The sequence below is a fragment of the Hylaeus volcanicus genome, chromosome 7 (assembly GCF_026283585.1).
Source record: "Hylaeus volcanicus isolate JK05 chromosome 7, UHH_iyHylVolc1.0_haploid, whole genome shotgun sequence".
Classification (NCBI taxonomy): Eukaryota; Metazoa; Arthropoda; class Insecta; order Hymenoptera; family Colletidae; genus Hylaeus; species Hylaeus volcanicus.
The window spans coordinates 21825870-21848309 of NC_071982.1; the positions used below are offsets into that span (position 1 = coordinate 21825870).

General features: G+C 40.5%; 1 protein-coding gene across 2 annotated transcripts; it reads right to left on the bottom strand.

The window, feature by feature from the left end:
• Window positions 1-225: 225 nt before the first annotated feature.
• On the bottom strand, window positions 226-22072 carry LOC128879723 (baculoviral IAP repeat-containing protein 6). 2 transcript variants are annotated; one of them, XM_054129134.1, is made up of 51 exons: window positions 21776-22072; window positions 20948-21267; window positions 20613-20857; window positions 19987-20332; window positions 18398-19907; window positions 18155-18329; window positions 17860-18078; window positions 17359-17782; window positions 17121-17274; window positions 16898-17048; window positions 16559-16810; window positions 16242-16496; window positions 15894-16167; window positions 15655-15816; window positions 15018-15323; window positions 13915-14211; window positions 13623-13834; window positions 13392-13548; window positions 13113-13304; window positions 12819-13033; window positions 12497-12750; window positions 12232-12413; window positions 11956-12152; window positions 11725-11869; window positions 11302-11461; window positions 10829-11192; window positions 10619-10742; window positions 10373-10537; window positions 10128-10291; window positions 9817-10054; window positions 9436-9736; window positions 9183-9358; window positions 8895-9096; window positions 8600-8827; window positions 7999-8526; window positions 7651-7921; window positions 7298-7557; window positions 6935-7217; window positions 6482-6867; window positions 6268-6420; window positions 6007-6184; window positions 5802-5947; window positions 5483-5725; window positions 5177-5395; window positions 4894-5115; window positions 3472-4812; window positions 3176-3396; window positions 2859-3098; window positions 2594-2782; window positions 2381-2515; window positions 226-2292 (listed from the first exon to the last, which is right to left on the bottom strand). In XM_054129134.1, exons 1-51 carry the CDS (start codon window positions 21960-21962, stop codon window positions 2005-2007), a joined length of 14256 nt encoding a protein of 4751 aa, XP_053985109.1. In that variant the 5' UTR covers window positions 21963-22072; the 3' UTR covers window positions 226-2004. The 2 variants fall into 2 exon arrangements, with proteins under 2 accessions (XP_053985109.1, XP_053985110.1); XM_054129135.1 differs by lacking the exon at window positions 15018-15323.
• Between the last annotated feature and the right edge of the window lie 368 nt (window positions 22073-22440).

The window sequence follows — 22440 nt, forward strand, 5'->3', positions numbered from 1 at the left end:
TTTCGGCGTTTAAAAAAAAAAAGCGTAGAAATATAATGCATATATAAAGGGTCTCTAATGTCGAAATTATGCAAGACTCAGAAAGTCTTGAACCTCGTAGAATTCAACTAGTTAGAAATAGTATTATATAGTTTGGTTTGGACTAGGTCTAATCGAGTCTAACGTTCGATTAGATATGGATTACCTCTTACAGGTAAGACGGTGATAAATAAAGCTCACCCGTGATGGCGTGGTAATATTCGTTTATTATAAATAACTATTAACACGTTCTCCTGTCACGTACATCATGTTACGTGTTTTCGCTTTGTTCAATTGCTTAGGAATCCATGCAATAGTATACGTTACATCGGAGCATTTTTATCCAGTTACTTCGGAATTACAAACATTTACTTGTAATGCGGTACAATTATTCGTGTGACGATTATTTACAGAAAGAACGATCATTGATACTGGTGGGACGCGATTCAACCAGGAATTTCACAGCTAACCGTAATTAGTCGCTGACAGACAAAGGGGAATACTAGTTGTACGACAGCAATCCGTCAGTCGTTGCATCCTGTGTCCGCGACGGTTGAAAGAATCGCTGCGTCATCGATATATTTAATCAGTTCCCGTTTGTTATCGTGTCAAATGAAACGTCTCGGATATAATCCGTATGTCCAGTGTTTGCTCTTTTCTCTGCGAGAAATCATCGGACCTGGTACAACCTTTCCTTTTGCATCCGCCTTTGATCAGCACTATTTCAATTGAAACAAAGATGCACGTGTTATAGAGAAACGAAAAATGTTTCGAAGAGAACAAAACTGTATCGTCGCTTGAACGGAGGTCGTAAATTTGATTCGATTCTTCTTTCTTTTTTTGTTTTTATTTATTTATTTATTTTTTTGTTTAAAGACTACTTCGTAAAACGTCTTGTTCTCCCGATAAATTTGTCAAAAGAAATTCGCTGTTGAAAGATAGGCGATCGTATTTCAAGCCGAACGCGTCCAACTATTATTTCTCGTAAAAAATACAGTGCGGACCGTAATAGATACCGACACGCTAAATATTAAATCACACTGCGCACACACGTATCAAGTGCTAACTGCATCATGCATTATGGAGCAATTTTCTGCGTCGTTTTCTACTCGCAAGTCGGATGCAATGCGACGTTGAATTAAACGGTTGAGACGATTTGCGATAAATAAAAAAGAAAAGAAAACGAAAAAGATAAATTTACAATAAAAAAAGAAAAACTGGAAGAAAAGATCTGAACGTAATTGACAATAGTAACGAAATTGGAACGTTCAACAGAAGTACTCCGATTCGCGTCGATCTACCTGTGCATTGGTAGAGTGTCATTTTCCGTTCGCTCGTGTAAATAAAGAAATTTCGTATCGTTGCTCCGTACAGTTTTGTGTTACCTTGAAATCGTCTCCTTCGCTGACAAACGCGTTGTTTAAGATCGGTCGCATTGCGAGTAGGGGGTGGTTACCGGCTACGTAAACGAGGAACACGTATAATAAATATCGAATAACAGTTGTTACTTATAGTAATACGAAGTAGTAGAATGCAGCATACATATAGCATAGCAGTAGCCACAGATAGTACCTACTACGTATGAGTTTGTCACATTCATACTGGCTTTATAATCATCGACTGATTCTTACCTCTTCATTTCCATCCGATACAATCTCTCCGTTTCCTCTCTTTTACTTTCGTGCATATGCATTATATATCATCCTCCCTCTTCTTTTATATTCTCTCTCATAACATACACACACGCATGCATATACACACACGTATATATTCAGACATTCTCACCGATCTTCCTCTTCCATGATCATTTGTTCAACCAAAAAGTTACCGTAAGCTTTCATTCTACTCGTTATCCGTCAATCATCTGAAATTCGACAAGATACTAGGATCTTCGTTCCGCCTTCGGTCAGTCCGTTATTTGTCCGTCATAACACAAACAATATAGACTTTTCAAAATGTCCAACAATGTCTATTAACATCCTGTAGCTATTCACACACTTTTGAAACCATCTTCTCCATCTCAACGTCCGTATCGATGTCGTGGTGTACGTGATTGCTGGCACTGGCGTTGTTCATGGAAACGATCGAGTTGCTCATCGGCGTGGAAAGTGTGGCGACCGGGGGAACCGTCGACGTCGGTGGCGAGTTCGGTATACCCGGGGTGCCGGATAGTTCGATAGGCGAGCCTGGAGATGCGAGCGGCTCTACCAAGTCCTCCAAACCCTCGGGAGTTGGCAGTTTGTTCAACTCTTCTCTCAATAATCTATAGTGTCTCTGAACAAACATGGACGCAAATATAAATTTTCGTTTTTGGTGTATCTATTAGTCGATGGAGTGAAACGCTATACTCTGCATCACTTACCCTTAAAGCTAAAGCGTTCAGGGATAGAGTGCGCCCGAATCTGCGATCCGATCCATGCATCTCCATATCCCTTATCCACCCCTCTAATTGTGCAACGATTTCGTGTCTCTTTATCCAAAAGTGAGTGTGTATTATCTGCAGAATGAAGAATTGCGTATGAGTACAAAGGTAGTTGTTCAGAGAGTTATATGACATGTACACCGCGACGGTTACCTCCTTGAAGCAGGGACAAGGATTGCGAATTTGATCGAGCATGGCCCACTTGGCAGTAGCCTGACAAATGTTCGCGTTGTACTCTTGACTAGATTGAGCTCCGCTCGTCGTGCCTCGTGACCGTTCGTATCCAGGTTCGTTGAAATAGGGCTCCGATACTAGGATCAGTGACTGTATCGACACTAAGACCTGTTTTCGAGATAAATTTCGATTAAAGTTTCATGATAACGTAGCCAAATTAATCGTCTCTTTTAATCCTAGTTACCTGAAGGAAACTACTAGTATGTGCATTCCACTTTTCCTCGGGGCGACCATGCCACGTATTCAACACGCTCAGACAGACCTTTCCATCGTTGTAGAGATTTGGGTTGAATCGCACGGTGTGACGACCAGTAGTTTCTAGGTTAATTAACATCGGGCTGTTAGGGTAATCCGGTGGGAAGTATACGTCAAACTCGAAACACCCGTTCGCGTATGGCGTTTCTGCCGGGCCTGTTATCAGCACCTAGATAAAGAAACATTTAACGTTGAAACAATACGCTTACTCGTTACTAATTACGCATATTCAAACGCTACAAGTACCTTCATAACGTCTAATCTGTCCGTGTCACACCTAACGAAAACGCTACTACTATATGACAAAGGTAAAGCAGTGGAAAGCGTAACAGCCTCCTGTGCCAGTCTCTTGACCCGAGTGGGATGACTTCTTTCGCCCGCTGCCCTCATGGTCGACTCAAAATGGTACGAAACGGCAAACTTATATCCACTTGACTCTGGATTCTCAGCAATCATTTCGTACGTATCTGCAACGAAGAAGCTAGTTGTAACATTTTCAAAACGTCGAACTATCTTATCCAAAGGACCCAGAATCATCTTACCAAACTGTAGATTCTTCATAACCTCTAAATATCGTTGTTCAACCGAACGAAGAGGTAACTCAGGGCCAGCGGGGCTGGGTCCTGGCAGCTCTTCTTCGATGCCTGACAACCTGGCGGTGGAGTTCTGCACTATGGTAGCACTTTCTTGAATGTCAGGGATCAATGTCGCCAGGCCCTCGTCCTGCTCAGTGTCGTCTGGGTACTTGAACAATGTCTTGGACTTGTTGCCTCTGGTGCGATTTATCTTATGGACGTATGTGTCCACACACACCCTCATACTCGACAGAAGAGACACAACGGACGGTTCGCCAGATTTTCCCCCTCCTTTTGGTAGTAAAAGGGGCGCCAACTGATTCGAACGAGCCATGGCTCTGAGCAATTGCAGCACTGCACGGTACAAAGGAATGTGCCTGGCCATGTCCAGCACCGAGTCGTTTCTTAAATACGAGGACAAGGCGGGAAGCAGACACGAGAGAGCAAGTAGATCGGGAAAAGGCGATGGCAGTTCTCTTTGTTTCTGGCCACCCGGTCCGATATAACTCGCCAGGACCTGCAATAATACTGTAACGTGCTCTTCCTCGGATTTCTGTCGCAGCAAGGCTTGTTCGACGTTCCACGACTGTTGAGTGGAACCAGTACCGAACCCAGTACCCTTCGCCCAGTACAAATGCGAGTTTTCGTCGCTTCGACCAGCCTCGCCCTGACCACCGCTCCCTTTCTGTTCAGAATTCTCGTTCTGGTTTGTCTGATGTGTGAATATAGCCAGGCAGTTCAGTAGGAGAAGCATGGCGCCCACTTCGATGGTGGTCTTACGCAGAAGGAGACCGTCGTCGGTGGTTGGCGGCGTGGCATCGAGTACCTGTCTCAGAACTTGGAACGGCAGCGTTGGTAACGAGGCGGCCCACGGCGACGTTAAAACGTCTCCGCCTTCGCCATCGTCGGACACGCCCAGAGCGAGACGTAACAGACACTGTGCTCGTTTTCGGTGTCTCAACAACACTTCCGCGTAACCAGGAAGTCTGAGAAAGAGACCGAAGGCAGCGAGAGAATGTGGAGGCACATAGGGAGCCGGAGACGACGTTTGCGTGGACGAGTTGGCCCCACCTACTTCCAGCAGCTCGTACATGTTGTCGTTGTCCTCCAATTCTACCCAGTCTTCGTACGTTTGCTCTGGCGGCGGAGACTTCTCCGCCACAGGCGGCGGCCTTCTAGAATCCGGATAGATCAATGGCAGATGACGTGCCAATACCGCTAAACCACCTCCGGCGCTAAACACGCCCAACGAACTCTCTATGCTTCTATAATTTAGTAACTCGATGTCGTTTTGTTTCGCTAGGTCCTCTGAAAAATATAAAATATAGTTGTAAACGATACACACCTCTTTAATGAATCAGTTTCATCTAGAAATAACAATAATAATACCTGTCGAATCTTTATTACGTTGACGTAACATGAGATGCAAGCAAGGCTCTGACAACGATATCCCACTGTCCTCCGCGATGGCTAGAAGCTGAGCAATGGTCAATCGAGGCGGCAACGGAGTGTTCGGACGCGACGAATGGATCAAATACTGTTGATTAGTGGAACTACCAGGATTCTGTTGCACGTTATTGCTCGTCGGTTTGGTAGCATTCGAAGTTCCCTCTACAGATGAAAATTTTAGTTAGCATTTTTGTCAAAGATGGGTGCCACTAAAGCAACTTACCAAAATTTAATCGTGACTTTCTCACAGTAGGAGCACGAGCTTGTGATCTATTAGACGCCTCCTTAGCTCTCTTATCTTTTGCTGTGTTTCCCGCGGCTACGCTAAGAGTATCTACTATAAAGGCCATGCCGGACTCCCAGAGCTCCCTGGATCGATTGTTGGTCGATCCAGCTTCGTTACCCTTGTACGTGTTTGGTAGCAGCAAAAGAAGCCATGTCCCTTTGAACAGATACGCGTAGGGTTAATTGATTCTTAAAAAAATATACACTTAAAAACACACGACCGTCGACATATAGACATGCTCACCAGATACTTGCTGCAATATGTCCGCCACAGTTGACTGCGTGGACATATACAACAACTGATGATAATGTCCCAGCGGATGAGCTGGATGTGGAGGCATAGACGGCATACTGTAATTAGCCGCCGTATTTGAAACTTTCATAGGCGCTTCCGAAGTTACGGAGACCAACACTTTTTCACCTTCCAAGAGCAATTGCAAGATCAATCGTCTGGTAAAACCAGAAATTCCATGGAGGTATCGAACATCTATACAAAGAAAAAATATAGAATTATTACACAAAATGTACACGATGTTGACTTTAAAAAGTAGGTGAAGACTTACTAGACGTTGTTCGTTGTTGAGAAATTACATCTGTCAATAATTCAGCCAATAGCTTTTGATTCTCAAGATGGCACCAACAACAACGAGATAAAAATTTAATCATGGCACTCTCCAGCGAGGAGTATGAAATATTTGTTTTGGAACACCTGTAAAGAATAGACGTTTTCAGCATTCAATTTATTTTTTAAGTTAGCTTTTGTTCTACCTTGAAGAAGACACAGATGGATTTTCTATAGGTCGACTGCTAAGGAGAGAAAGAAGGGGTAACCAAAACCCACAGCCCTCTTTTCCCAACCAATCCCGCATTCTACCCTCCGAACACACGAGCGTCAGGAATTCCAATACCATCGCTATACTTTCTGGATCCGTCAGGCACAGACCACCTAAGCAACAACGACCATGTTATTCATTCCATCCTCAAAATCTGTAGAAATGATGAATCTTCAAAACGCGTGTATGCACTGACCAAAGTGATTATTCGTTTGCATAGAAGTTTCGCCAGCTTTATCATTATCCGTTAGGCTAGAACCTGCCATCGAATTACTCGGACAACAGTCGTCAGACGACGATCTTCTACTCTGTTGCTGTTGCCGTCTTGACTCCTCCAAGTTACAAAAATCTGTCCAAAAAATCTAGTTAGCAAAATAGAATCTTCTGGTGAAAATACTGTAACAACTTACCAGTAATGGACGCCATCAACAGAGCAGGAAGTCCAGAATCGATCAGCTGCTGAATACCTGGCGGAGATCGCGCAGCAGCAGCGACGGTAAGCAATTGTCCCTCTGTCAAGTTCAATCGCTTGTATTCACACAGTACGTAACGACAGTACCATTCCTCGCCAGTAATTTCGCTCTTTTTATCATCAATTTGCCCTTCCCTTTCCTTGCAATCATCCGATATGGATGCAGAGTGATCCGTCGCCATATTAGGCACCAAGATTCGTACTCTTTGGAGTAGTAGAGGGAACAGCGTTGGTCTCACGTAGCAGAACGCGCAGAGGGCGGAATCTATCGCCTGTTTCAAAGCTGAACCTGTATCCAAAGTCAAGGTCCACCGGTACAAAGCACTGTAAAGAAGGATACTTTTCATTAAACTGTACCAAGAAAGATTGTAAAACACGAGGAGTCGCTTACTTGAAAAGCTCGTCTGTTAAGAGGGCTTGCAAGTCATAATTCAAATTCTGTTGTTGATGGGCTTTCCATATAATGGAAGACACGCAATGAATGTACACAGCGGGCGGACTGATCGCGTTAGGACCACTGGTGGGCCGAGAGATTCCATTCAAAGCGGATGCCTGAAGCCACGAAAGCACCGCGACCATACGAGCTTCTGTGCACGAATCCTGAATGGAACAAAGTTGTTGGAGTAATTCAACGACCAACTGAACGGTCGATGTCTCTTGTGTAGTCACAGCACCTGAACAAAATTTGCAACTTAGATTAAGAAATAATACATAAAGAGAATTGGGAATCGTTCCCGAAAGAGAGAAGCAGTACCTTGGAAAAAAGGAGTAGACCTGTTGTTCAATAAAAGACCAATAAGACGAAGTCCAAGCTCTCGAGAGTATAAGCCTAGTTGCAATAGAACCCTCTCCAAATTAGGAGTAAAGAGAGACGGTGCTGGGAGCAACAGGAGGTTACAGCATGCCTCAATCAATCCTTCGACCGAAGCTGCAGAGTTAAGCACCTTTACAGCGAGATTGCTGTTCAATGTGCTCACGGACAGACACTGATGTAATAATCGCAACCAACCCAAGCTGGACAGATACATCATCAAATATTGTTTTTTTTCTTTTAAGATTTATAATGGAATAGTGAACATATTTTACATTAAAATTAACCATAATTACCTTGTCTTCGTCAGTTGCTCTTCGTCTATCGTATCGTGACTCGTTTTTATCTCGCCGAACGCTGTCGTACCTAGAAGCTTAATTTGACTTAAGCTTATGTTCGTCGAGTCACGTGGTTTGTATAACCGTACAAGAACAGAAGTTGCCACTTCCGGTTGGGACAATGTGATACATATAAACGTCAATCCTGCCGTTGGCATTGGTGGGCAGACGGGAGTCAGTGGACTGTTACTTTCCCTCGAAACTTCGATGGCTACGGCTGATGGACATGCTACGAAACATGACATATGTTGTAGAGTACTATAACAGAATAGCATAACCTTCAAACAAAACATTGATTTATCTTACTGGCCAAAGATGTGAGATGTGGCTGGAGTTCGACTTTTCTCAACAGTATAGCGCAAGGTAGAGTGATAGTAAGATCAACCCATGCTTCGTCAGGGTAACAATGGTACATCCACGCGGCTGTCCTTGCTCTCTTGTGAGGCGTAGCGTTCTGTATAAGAACATCTGCTGGTTGGGCTGTAGGATTCAACCAAGATATCGTGCCCAAGGGGGCAAAGTTTAACAAGCCGTCGTCGTGTGTCTCCAGTGTGTTCGCGGACTTTTTGCCGCTAGCAGAAGCCGCTGGCACCACGTTGGGGGCATTGGAAAGGTGTTCCATCACCAAGGCGATCACGCCTGGTGAAGCGGGACTGCCATTACCTTCGCCAATGCTCGATTTCACTAAATTCTCGCAAAGTACTCTCACTCCACCCATCGCTGTAAACATTGCCAGCGACATTTCGTTGTCCAGGACCCTTAAGATGTACCAGAGAAGGGGTTCGGACAACTGCATGACGCCCAATTGACGATCTAGTTCTCTTTGCCCTGATGCTGCAAAAGATGTAAGTTTCGCTGTGAATTATAGCATTCGGAACAACAAAACTCTTGAAATAGCGATTCTTACAGGAAGAGAGGTACTGATAAAGTGGATTGAGAACCAAGCTACGGTTACTCGCTTTCTTTGTAAGTGTGGTCAACAGTTGAAACGTAGCATCTGGAATCGAGGCTGGATCGCCAAGTTCAGTTGCGGTTCCAGCTCCGGCGCTCTCGCCAAGAAGCATAGCCAGAGACGAACCAGTGCTATGACCAAGGGCTCCTAATAATCGCATCATAGTAGGTTCGTGTTGCAGAACTGAAAAATGTACAGTGCAGAAATGAATGATTGATTAAAAAGATATAATCCGTGTTTTAATACTTACCAGTGTCTGCAACGCATCGTATATTGGGTTTGTTGAGCGTGGATTGCTGCAAGCGAGACGAGGACTGTTGTTCTGCAACTTTGCTTTCGTCAGTTTGCGAGATATTTATTTTCATTTGCGCGTCGGTAATGTCACTTGCTAACCCGAGATTTGTTTCAGAGAGATCGATTCGCATCGAGCTATCGGATCGACCTGCGCAACTCTACAAATGAAAAAGGTTGCAATGTAAAAATAAGTAAACTTGTCTTCTATCGATGAGTCAATATTTTGGATAACGACGATACATACATTCGGTAAAGGAGTTTGAATAAGCCGGCACACTAATTTAATCAGAGCTACGACTAAGGTGTCCCATGAAGCTGGACGTCCTTGTCTTGTGTCACCACCGAGTACACAAGCGAATAAACCACTAAATCCGCCAGACGGATTGGCTAAATCAACAGACCCACCACACTGTGCTCCAACTGAAAAAAAAAACAATTTGTTACAAATACTTACAAGATTGCGTAACTCTATAGTGTGTATTTAAAATAAAAATTACCTCCTGAACCCCTGACATAAGTGAAGACCAACACTCCCACGCATTCCGTTACACTCATCGCGGTTCCCAGGTCAGTGTTCGCAAAGTGTAAATTTGTCAATGATGTTATGAGTTTGTACTGTGCGTCCAGTGGTCCTTTCCTCGATGAAAGAGCTCCACCAGGTTGCACGAGTTGATACACTACCCAGAGTAACAGCTCCTTCAATGTGTTCCCTAAAGAGCTACCAGGCGTAATTACATCGCATCTCATTTCTAATCTCACTAGAAAATCTTGAAGTGCTTGGCAAACAGTGGGTCCAGCCTAAAAATGGAATACATTGAAGTACTGAGTTGTGAACTGCTGCAGATGTAGGGATAATTGTTTGACATTTTTAAACGTACCATGATATATTGTTTATCCATGGCATTAATGTTTAATCCGCTCCCCGAAAGTAAACGCAGAAGCATGGGGCCCATGTTGCGTTCTTTTACGATACACCCAGCCATACCACCTAGAAGACCGTCTAGTGGCTGTCTACTATTCGCAGCTTCTGTAGGATCTGTCTGTAATGGTTGATTACTTGCGAGAGTCAAACACTGAAGAGCGAGACACCAAGCTCTCAAGGATACCCCTGGATGCCTAGAAATTATTATTCTTTTGTTATTGGTGGTTCAAACCTTTTAAATGAAAAACTTTGGTATGTCATATCTACCAGGATAACGCAGAGATAAGGCTGGAAATAGCTGTGGAGCTCAATGGAATAACAGGTGTCAACGAAGGATCGAATTGATTAGAAGAATTAGATTGTTCCGAAGACGCGTCAAAGTTCAATGTCAACCACAGCTGGAGGACAAGTTCTAGGTTCGTTCCCACACTCTATCGCAGAAAAATAATTTAGACACGAATTAATAGGAAAGTGAATAAATACTGTTCTTTTTTGTTAGATTTAATATTTACCTGTAAATAGAGATCTGTAACTATTTTGTCAAAACATCTGGTTAACATTAATAAACTGGAAGCTGTAGTATCAGTCAAGTTCCAAACGTCTTGAGTCCTATCGTTCCACCCAGATTCAACTCTCGATGACGATTGCTGAGAATATCGGTTAGATTCCATGGGGACCTTTCACGAGAAAATTATATCTAAATCTCTTCCTGCAGAGTACACGTTTTAAAAATAAAAGGAAACACATGGTCAACTCACGTGTATCGTGGCATTTATACTTTGAGGTAAATTGTACATGCCAAAGGTAGACAACAATCTCAAACTTATCTCTAATCCCATTTCCAAACCATATTCTAATCTTGAATCCATCGCCAAAGAAATGCTGTAAAAGTATACGGTTAGCCCACGCATTTTACGTAAATAAATTACGCTACTTCATAATTTTTCTACACACTATAGAATATGTACCTGGAACTGGTCTTGGACACTGGATTGCCTTTCTTCAACATGTTTCTACCACGCTCAAGAATATCATCCAAGAATTCTTCCAGTTCGCTATCGTCAGACTCCAAAAGAGAAGGTAAAAACCCATTGGACTTTGGCGTCGAAGCAATTGCTGGTGTCACCACTATAGTATCTTGAGTGTCTTCTTCAACTTCACCAGTTGCAAATTCTTCGTCGTTACCGAGTGTCACTATGGCGCTGCTAGTTCCAGCGGCGCCAATAGTATCGTCTTCTGTTGTTCGAGTTTTCTCCGTGACAAGGGATTCGAAACCTTCCTCCGCGGGACTTCCTTCGTGCGTGGGGCACGCTTTCGGGAATAATTTTCCGCCTGTAAAAGGAAACGATGAAAACAAATGAAAAAAAGGATGTATATACAAATATAAATACAAGAATCGAGTGTTTTATAACAATAATACACAATAAGAAATTGACTGTACCTTCTAATAAGTCCTGCAACAAACTCGAAACAGCGTGCGAAGACCAGGCAGCATCAGATGTACCTGTCGCCAGTCTGACTAATTTTAAGAGCTGTTCTTCGCTCATAAGCTCGCACAAGCTAATTGCAGGACGTGTAGATATCACTAGCCTAGCGACTACCTATATGGCACACAATTTAACAGTTCAAAAGCATGAACAGTACCAGCGGTGTACAAGCTAAGAATTCTTTAATCGTAAAGTGGTACGCTAAGCATTCATAAATATCGAAAAGCCACGGATAAACAATTTCATGAATAACAAACTTCGTGAACACGTAGAAGAAAAGGCACAGAGTGTAAATTTATGTTAGACTTTACGATAAAAGGAACGAGGGTCAAGAGAGAGTAACACGTAACCACGTGTGTATCCCCCAACGTATTTACCTTGCATGCCAACAGGAACATATCCACGTTAGCAGAATTACACAAAATAAGTGCAATCAGTCCACGAGCCACTGGTAGAACATGTTGATGAGACAAATTGGATATGTACTCGATATCCAAGTCCATTATTTCTGGTTTACTGGAACTTATAGGGCATAGAAGACGTTACCAAATACTAAACTTTGTACAATCTTACTAGAAAATTACAGATATTTTAATCATGATATGCACCTTGTGGTTGCTTGTGGTTGCGCACGCGGGCTGCGTGAAGCGTGTTGTGCGTCATTTTTTCGAACACTTAAAATATCTTTAAGATGCTTGGCAGAATGTTGCTTGAACGTCTTCTTGTACAATCGCTCTTGCGACTTTAGCGACGCTTCCATTTTACAATGCAACAAAGCACTGTACGACGAAAGACTCTCCCAACCCTATAATATAATTTAATATTCTTCAGTTTTTACTATCTTCTTCGATTTGATAAAAATATAAACAAGAATATGTTTATACCTGTGACGATGGATGGAACGCTTTCTTTGCTTGTTCCAACTCTTGAAGCTGTTGTTTGTGATGCATCAAACGTTTCTGTATTTTTTTACGATAACTACAGGAAGCTGGAGACCGATTGGCACTACCATATTTTCGTTGCATCGCAGACTCTCCTTGAATAAACTCCCAGCGAGACAACAGACCTTCGAGAAGTAATTCAAAAACTACATTTTCTTACTCGTATTAAATATTCGTATCTATTGTTCTATTTAACACGAGTACCTACTTTGTTCTCTACTTTTCTCGTTATTCCCTTCTAAACATGGAGGGGGAATAGCTACAGTGTCCAAGCACACTGACAAGAAAAGTAACACCCAGCCAATAAGAGTTACATCCAGGCGATTCGTACTAGAAGTTTGAGCATTCGATAATGGCGTCAATAATTTGCCTAACGTGCGAACCATCGCATCTATCACAGAAGATCTATTAACTCCGGCGATCAATGATTTCCGTCCAAGGAATGTTAACAAAATAAATACCCTACAAATTAATTACAGTTAAAACTGTTTCATGAATGGTGCGCACCACTTAAAAATTCAAGAGCATACCTATCTTGAGGGAATATGTGTGTGGACGACGACGAGTAGAGATTAATCAACGTGTTAGACAAGAAATTGCCCCACCACGGCTGATGACCAGCCATACGCGCTAAAAGTGCAACGGCGTGTAATTGTAAACGCGGAACTGGCGTTACGACGCAAATCGAGTGGAAAAACTTTTCACAAACTGTTGGTGTGAACACGTCACATATCGACATCGGAATCTAGAGACACGATGCACGTATTTTATGAATCGTCGTAAAAATGTTAGTACTGAAAATGAAGTAGAAAAGGAGTACATACGCTCATTACAGGACCAATTTCGTACACTGTGTATAAAAGAATATCGAGCAAAGTTTCTCCGAGAACTCGTAATTTATCGCTAGGTGCATTCGACAGCTGCATCGTCGGAACGTTCTGAGAACCTTTCCACGACTCCAAACGTCTCCACACGCTGCGTACAACGTTCAATTGATGTTGAAACATTATACACTCCTGTAACATTTAACGTGCACATTTCCCATACTAATACTTATTCCTTACATTAATTCATTAATGCATTATTTATATAATTTAACGTACTTGATAAGTCGCCAATATTTTTGCTGACGGTTGCTCTTTATTCTCACTGGATATTTTATTGTAGCAGAGGTAATGCTGCATATGCATAACATTGGTAGTTTCTGAACACAACAATGGATCCAATAAGCTTTTTAATCTTTCAGTGGCTAAGCTGAATCTAAACCAATTACATACCGATAATGAGAAGATGTCTACACAGGAAATCAAGATTACTGAGACTGAAAAAAATACCTGCACTGAACATCTTCCGCGAGAGCTGACAAAATATTGCACTGTGTATCAATTGTAGTTTGTACACTGGGATCAAACATATCAAAAATTTGAGAAGTATTATTTAATTCAGCGTAATCTTCTCCAGGCAGAACCACCATGTGTCCATAGAACATTCCTAATGGAATTTTGCACATTGTTGGAGACATTCCATACCGACCTATCGTTGTAATCTAAAAGTCATAGAGTAATTTGCGTGGACCGTGTACATTTATCGTAGAATGACAACAAAAATGTGTGTAGAATTTCATACCTTCAGGTATCTACACACAGGTGGTGGTTGAAGATCGCACACTACCAGCGGCTTGTTTTCTATATCACTAGCGACGATGAGACGCGTTCCATCGACTTCTTCGCTTTTCGTCCATATATCTACGGACAACGATGCCAAATCACTGCAGCAAGGAATCATCAAGTCCGTAAGCAATACAGGTGATCCAAAATCGAGGATCACGAAACGTCGTGCACCAGAATGCATTCTATCGACTACCAATGCCTGTTGAGGCGGCCAACATAGTAATCTTCCCCATGGAAACGTAATATCATCCCGCTGTAATGTGTACATGTCACGATTATTAAACCTTTAAAGATTTCTGCTTCGACCACTACCAAATATCTACTTCACTTCTACTTTATTATGAAGTGGATCATATTAATTCAAACAGACACGAAAAAATGCACAAAAATTAAATCATTTTATTCTGTGGAACATTATATCGGAAAGTTTCGATAGTGAAAGGCCAGAAATTTGAGTGAACTCAGTTTTTCCTTCTTGCATGCCATTTGATACATGTAGACATCTTTTTTATGCGGATAATTACTAATCTGTGACTTCAAATTATGAGACTATGATGTACATCACATTTACATATGTGCAATACTGAAAGCATTAAACAGAAACAAAATTTATTTAAATAGGTGGTATAAGTAGTTTTTGTGCCGTAAATTTTCGTGCATCGAATTCGAAATTATTGAGCATAGCAAAATCTTGATTCTGTGAATAATTCAATCACTTCTCCTGATCACAGTAGATCTAGTAGGTAAAATATTTATGGTACGATGCACGATATTTAAAAAAAAATGATGTTACATCGACATCGATAATAAATGCATGATATAAAATAATTTCAAAGGCAATCATGCAACTTTCATTTCGTGTATCTAGCTGTGCGATGTATATGTATATGTATATCAGTGTGTACGTGTATGTGTAATCCAATAATATTAACGAAATTATATGAACTCAGTTGTAAGCAGCATATTAATCAGCTATAAAAATTCATAGTAACGACAGGAAATCGTCGAACTGAGAAACAGAAAAAAAAAAATGTGCAACTTCTCATCTATGTAGTCTACCTTTTTAGAATTGCTGTCTTCGACTCTGTTTACGGTAGTACTGAGATTTTGTACAGACGACTTTTCTTTCGTTACAGTAGAACTTAATATATGTGAGTTAGGCATATCGCTTTGTGTATCATGCCATGTCTGATTGCTGACAGACATATCATTAGTTTCATCACAGTCTGATTGATTATCAGGTGTGAATATCAGTTGTGGAACTGGCTTCTTTAACGTTCTTCCTGTACACAGACTAAGCAAATCGCTTAATATAGGTGTTGACTTAGCCTGAACATCTGATCCTAGCGATCCAGCATCCAAGTTCTACAATGTACAATTTCTATCTGGATTATGTTTCTTCTATTTGAAAAAACATATACACCATATATAAAAATGTATATATTGCAACAGCTTTCACTGTTTTAATCGAAAAAAATGGAAATTGTTCGATTGCTTGTTGTATTTATACTGTGTGTCATTTTTCATATAGGTAATGATTTTTCTGTTTTCACACAATTTCATGCTTCGTGAAATCGTTCAGATTAAGAGTTTAACAAAACAAGGAATCAAAGAAGAAACAGAAGTGATGAGAGAATCCTCGATGCACTAATATAAAAAGAAAAGAAAACTTTGGATTGTTCGTTACGAAACTTACGTAAGTGTGATGAATGGTTTTGATATCAGGCACACCATTGCTGTTCGTAGCCGTACTATCGTAAAGAGGAGCTCCGATATTAATTGAATTCGTACATGGATCAATTTTCTCCATCTTGGTACCGTCAGAGGCAGCGTGACAGGTAAAATGAAGCGGTTCGACCTGCGCGACATCCACAATGTTTCTTATTAAACCCATGATCGGATATCACGCTTTCTTGTACGATACCGATACATTACCTCTAGGAGTCCTTTCATACTATGATTAGTACATAAAGCCTTTAATTTGCTAGGCACCACCAATTCGGTAGCTGGATGTGTAGGCAGTGTAAGTAGGTCCCTCAAATCAATAGCATCCTGAGAATACACGGAACTTGACGAAGCAGTTGGAGGTTCCGCTTGTTCATTGGTTACAGCCGACACGTACGTGGAAGGTATTGGGTTATATTTTGGGGGCATCGGCGATTCGAAATCGAAAAGTTCCGTCTCAAACGGGTTGTTGTACAACCCGAACCTATAAAAAGAAAAATATTTTTCAATTCACCAGCGCCACTACGATAAAATGTATTTAAAAAAACTGAATTTTACCTCGTTGCAAGCAATAAATGATAAGGATTTACTCGATTCGATATTTCAGCAGCTATCTGTTGTATCAGAGTGACACATTGCAGAGCAATGCTATGTTCGCTATCCAGCGGTAAGATTCTAGTAATTAACAACTGTAACCACCGCAATGAACCAGCCCATTGAACCTCTATAATCGATGGTAAAAGTTTCACTAAAACTGAAACCAGTGCTTCATCAAAAAAATTAAACGGTGGATGCTCCGAATGGTAAAAATCCCTGAAAACAATTTATAGAATATTACTAAGAAATCGATTCTGCGACGTTTTTTTTTAACTTACCCGGCTGTTACTGTATCGCTGACATACTTGCTGCAAAGTATAACTAATTTGATACATTTGTGCGCTATACTTCGTCCGGCATGCAAAAGGCAAGTCTTTAACAAATTAGGTAACCGTGATTGAACAGAACGAATTGTTTTCATCTGAAACGATATTATTTTGATATTATTCTGACTGCTACGTAACCTCGTTAATCTAATAGAGGCTATCCATATGAGAATATCTAACGCGAGTGACTGTGCAATGGGAGATCTGGAACAGAGACAATCACATATTCTGTAACACACTTCTACGTAATACATATACACGTCTAATCATTTCTCGAAAATTGTTCCTTACTTATCAGACGTCTCCAAACATGCCACGCTCAATAAATTGTCAAAACAAGTTTTCGATTCCAACATAGCGCAACGCTGCGCTCGTTCGTTCGGTATATTAGTAGGATATACTGTTCTAACGGTGATTGATATTTCATGAATCCAATCGCAGCCTTCAAAAACAATACAAAAATGATTTGCACCAGTTACGCATCGCGTATAGCAACGACATAAATAATATTTACCGATATAACAGTCTAATTTCTTACTGTTTGGACCTTCCACAAATCGTTCCGCAGTACTGCCAGGAACAGGCGGTCGTACCACTTCCACTATTCTTAGCTTTTTCGAAGTAGGGGGTTTGTTGGCTGACAAATTGGTTTTCGACTTTGTAGTTACCTAGAAATCAAGGTATAATACTCTTTTATTCACGCTGCATTGTAACATTTACACGAGCAATAACATTTTAATATTTGTTCTTACGCCATCTTTCGTTGGATCGATCAAAGCCTTAATATGAACAAGAAGCGTTCTGGCTTTGGATCGGAACAGCTTGGGACTGGTCAATGTAACGCAACCAGAACGGCATGATAAATCCATGTAACGATGCAATTCGATCGGCCCACATAATATTTCCGTGTTGTGCTGTCGCTGATACTCTTCCGTTGTCACGGGATTCTTTCCCTTCTGTTCGTTGCCTATGTTAAAGTCTATTCTTTCGTCCACTGGATTTAAGGGGGATTTGTTATGACCAATTCTTCTTACATTTTGCTTTAGCAGGGTAATTTGAATTATTGGCAATTCCTGACATACAGAGTGCAAACTGAATCTCACATCTACGTGACCGATATTTTCTGACGCGCTTCGAGGAAGAGTTAATTCGAACACATGTTCGTCCCAAGTGGTCCTACAATTTAAAATTAAGAGAAATAGAGAAAATAAAATGGAGCATGTAGTTTTTAAAGTGTTGGCGTTAGCGCATACCATTCGTTATGCAAACGCCAGATTCGCGTATGATGTTGATCTTTCGATTGATGAAGATGTTGTGGATAACGACGTTGTTTCTGACCTTGCATCATTTCGTTCCAACATGGCGGAACGGTAGCACCATACGCGGGAGAATGTCGATCGAATCGTGTTAGTTCGTATAGAATGCGTAAATCTGAATGAGATAAGCTTGGTTTGTGCGCAATCAATTGATCTCTGAAAGAAAAAAAATGCAATCATCTTGCATCAACTCGATGCAAATTTTTTCGAGTTACTGATTCCAGAGTCTTACTGAAAAGTGAATGAGGTCGACGTGCTAGGTACTGTAGCTTTACTACCATTCTCTTCTGTCCCCATCATATTAACATCTTCAACATCCTCCTTATCCTCCATGGAATCCTCCTCATCCGTTGTGACAAAAAAGTGAAGCGCGCCGTCGCTTGTACATGCACAAAGTCTCTCTAAACCTAAAAGATATTATCTAATGAAAACAGGTTTCATTAATACAGATACCGATAATGTACAAATAACGTACTATTGCAGTAAGCTACAGAGACAAACTTCTTTCCTTCTACTCTCGCTTCCGTAACAGTTTTTAATGAATCCAGATTTAATACTCTGATTACACCATCCCTGCAAACTAAAGCTACTTGTCCAATAGGTTCTGAAGTATTCGAATTAGTATTAGGACTCTTAGTAGAGTTTTCTTCGGATGATGCACATTTATCTTTTTCTTGAAGAGGTAAAAATACATGCTCGATGGGCGCTTGATCTGCAGGCAGCTCTTGCCTCGCTACAGGTTCGGAGCACACCTTAACCACCTGCCCCGAAAAGTCCAAAGCATACACAAGCAATATAGCATTCGCGTTATTCGCACCATCGTGTATTTCGCCGTTTATCAATCTACCAGAATGCGTATCGTTGTGGTCCCAATACATGTAACCTTTCTGTGGGAAAAACTCATTGTCTTCGTCGATGTCCATCTGATTATTGTTCGAACTCAAAGAATCTGTATTATCTATTGTAGGACACATGGCAACATATAAATGTCTTCCATCTATAGACGGCCCGATATACGTAATTTTAACATAATCGGGAGCTTCGATGGGTAAAGTTTTTATAACAACTGGTTCAGTCTTTGTTATTTTCATAATATCCAGACTTTTTTTATTTGCTGTTGTCAAATCGGATGTCGATGCAAACTGTTCTGGACCATTGATCGGATTAAAATTCGCATCAAATGAACTCGACGTCGGAGGTACCGTGAAACTTATCGACTTCGAATAGATCCCATTGGAAGATGACGCGGTAAGAGTAGTCGTTGGAAAGATATTATCGAAATGTGGACCAACTACTATATCCGAATCTACATCCTCTATCACCGGGACTATCGGAACTTCATATAAAAATTTACCAAGCAAAAAATCTTGAAAGAAATTCCCTTGACGTTCTCCGTTCGAGCTAGCACTAGTCCCCGTTCCAGATAATGTTTTTTTAGTTTTCGAGTCCTTGGTATTATCTTCTTTGATTGGTTGCGTCGTTGCAATTTTATGATAAAAATCATAAAGTACTAAATAGTGCAATCTCGATGGTGTATACCTATCACCTGCCACCTTCATTATATCTAAAGTATCACTGGCGGCACTATTTACACTGTTCATTGCACGAACGAGAGACGAAGAAGGAGCCAGATCCGTCGAAGCAGCCCATACATTTTCTAAAGTCCTTAATTGCGACGGATTGCTAACCGTCACAGTAACAGCACACACTACACATGGCCTAATTTTAGAGTCTGATGTCTCTCCAGGTAAAAGTGTAGAGTCAAGAGTTTTTGCTTCTTTGCTTTGACAATTGGGCGAGCCTACTACAGACAGTGCCGTAATTTGCACTTTATGAGAAGCGGCGTGCTTGTAATCAGAGAGAGAATCTGTTTCCGAATTAAGCGTCCTTAAATACGAAGTCAAATTTCTTGTGGAACCAAACTGTATCGATTCTTTGTTGTTTATTTCTTGTTCTACAGGGGCCACGTAAAATGACACTTCCCGCTGTAAAGACGGTAATACATTTAATAAATATATACATATATACAAAATATATAATTGATACATAGCAATAAATGCTTACCTTCAGTTGATTTGTAACATTCCACACACTTATAAAACCGCTACTGGAAGCTGTAGCTACGAGACCACTAGCGTTTGTAGTGCTAATCACGTCTATCGTATCGCCAGCCTCGCGTGCAGGAGCAGTAGCAAGGGTAACTGATAAAGGAACATTTTGTGTATACTCCCCTTTAACGAAGGGACATGCGGGGGAATGACGTTCGTGCTCTGACCAAGGTTCATCCTTTGGTTCCCAACAAACTAAACAGCAATTGCACGTGAAGCACATCACTCTGTCGTCGCCTTGGGTCTTTGCGTTTGGGTGGTGGTAGAAACCAACGTGAGCCATTTGGTCAGGTAAAGCCCATCTAAAAAGAGGTATGCAATATATCTGTTGTTGCTAATACCATAAAATCTTGAGTATAATACACATAACGACGATAAATAATATTTGAATATTATAAATTCTTATTTGTTCTTTTGTAAAAAAAAATCTTGAAAAGTTATAGATACGTATTACATACGAATTTTCATTTTATAAAAAAACATTTCGACTAAATTAAGCATGCGGTTAATCACAGCTGTGCATTGTATTTGAGATTTTACGGTAGTTAATATATAGTAACGATAATTGTTTAAGTTTTATACTTGTAATTCATATGTGGCCATTTTGAAAATGTATCTCTGCGCATTACTTCACTAAACATTAACGCTCTATCAACAGGACCCCCTTCCAATGCCAGGCCTGGTAATAAGCCATTTAATCGTTCATTGATAGCAGAAGCAATTGGCAATGCAGGGATATGTCTGTTTAATCTTTTCAATTCCATTACTAATCCTGAGCATACAAGCTTCAAAGAACCATGTGGTAGTTCGAGACATACTGTATTCCACTGTTGCAAATCACACAAATGAAAACATTAGAAATTAATTAACCATCTTATAATGTGAACAGATAATCTTACATTTTATTCTATGCTTACTTTTTGGGCTTTGACTCCTTTTTTCTGACTTGCCTCTACTGTGAAAGTTTTACTTGCTAATTCTTGAATTACCTCCTGCACATGATCTACACCTGGTAGTTCTACACATCGTAGACACTGATATAACAAAGTAGCTTCGGAAAACAATAACTCTAACTTTATAACATCCTCGCTTCGTGAAACGGTTGTTTGTAAAAGAGTGTCCAAAAGAAGTACACCATTGTAATCACTACGTACACCAATTCCTCTTCCATCTGTATATAATACCTTATCTACACCATTTGATAAATATGCACCTTGAAGTTTTCCATTTAATTTGCCTGTGAACCATAACAAAAAATGTAGATTTATCTCTATAACTGTAGAATACTATTGGAGCATATCCTCAAACATTACTAAATAAATGAAGTCATTTTAATTATAAAATAATCGATAAAATACTCATACAAACTTTTATCTTACAATAACAATAAACAAGAATAAGAAATTCTTCACAGAAGCAAGTCTAAATATATGAATGAGCAACAATAATAAATGCAGTACAAAGCTGATGCTCGAATAATTGTTTGAGTGTGGCAGACCCTCAAAGTATAGAAATAGGTCGTAGAAGGTCGTTTATGACTATGAAAAATTGACCGTTTTATTGCGAAGACACTCGAATCAGAAAAACTTTAATCACGCCTGACGTTTTATACACGTATACGACCTTGACCATGAGGCGCGATTGAAACTAGTACAAAGAAAACCATCGAGAAAATGTATGACAGAACAACAGGATATCGACGATAAATTGTTATTCGCAAAACAACCATACACCAAAATGCTTACCCGACAAAGAACTCTTTTGCAATATTACTCCTGAATTGACATCAACTACGTATACTTGCGCACTGCTAGTAGTGATTAGTAACACATTCAGATTATCATGATAGATTATACTTTTACACTCGGTATCCACGTTTAAATAACCGTCTTCCTTCAATAACCACGGATCATCATCAGCCATTTTGCTCATACAGATTACAATTCTCAAAAAATTTGTCTACTGCGCGAACATCACAAAAAACATGGCGTACTCATCACCGCCATCTTTGAATAGAACGTCAGCAACTCGCTCTGAAGCTAGTTAATAACTGTCAAACGATTCGTTCGATAACGATGTATCGATACATCATTTCCCCGATTTCAGATGTATGAATTTCTGCGAATTCAACAGCACAACGCACAACCAAATACAGACGACAGCAAAATAAACACGAAATAAAGAGAAATTTAACCCATTTAATGTACTCCACGTATCTTCAACATCAATTTTCTCGAAAATAAAAGCTAATATGAAATGATTTTATTCCAGTTTCGTAATATTCTTTTTTTTTTTTAAAAAAAGAATCATCTTTTTTTACATTATGCTGCATATTTCGAAACACCCTTTGAACGCCGTGATTTAAAATTATAAACGACTAAAAGGGAAAGATACATACACCGATATGTTA

Coding starts and splice junctions, on each gene's coding strand:
- LOC128879723 (XM_054129134.1), bottom strand. CDS start 21,962: ATGAGCAAAATGGCTGATGATGATCCGTGGTTATTGAAGGAAGACGGT. Junction 21,268..21,775: donor GCAAAAGAGTTCTTTGTCGG/GTAAGCATTTTG, acceptor TATGGTTCACAG/GCAAATTAAATGGAAAACTT. Junction 14,212..15,017: donor AAGACAGCAATTCTAAAAAG/GTAGACTACATA, acceptor TACACATTACAG/CGGGATGATATTACGTTTCC.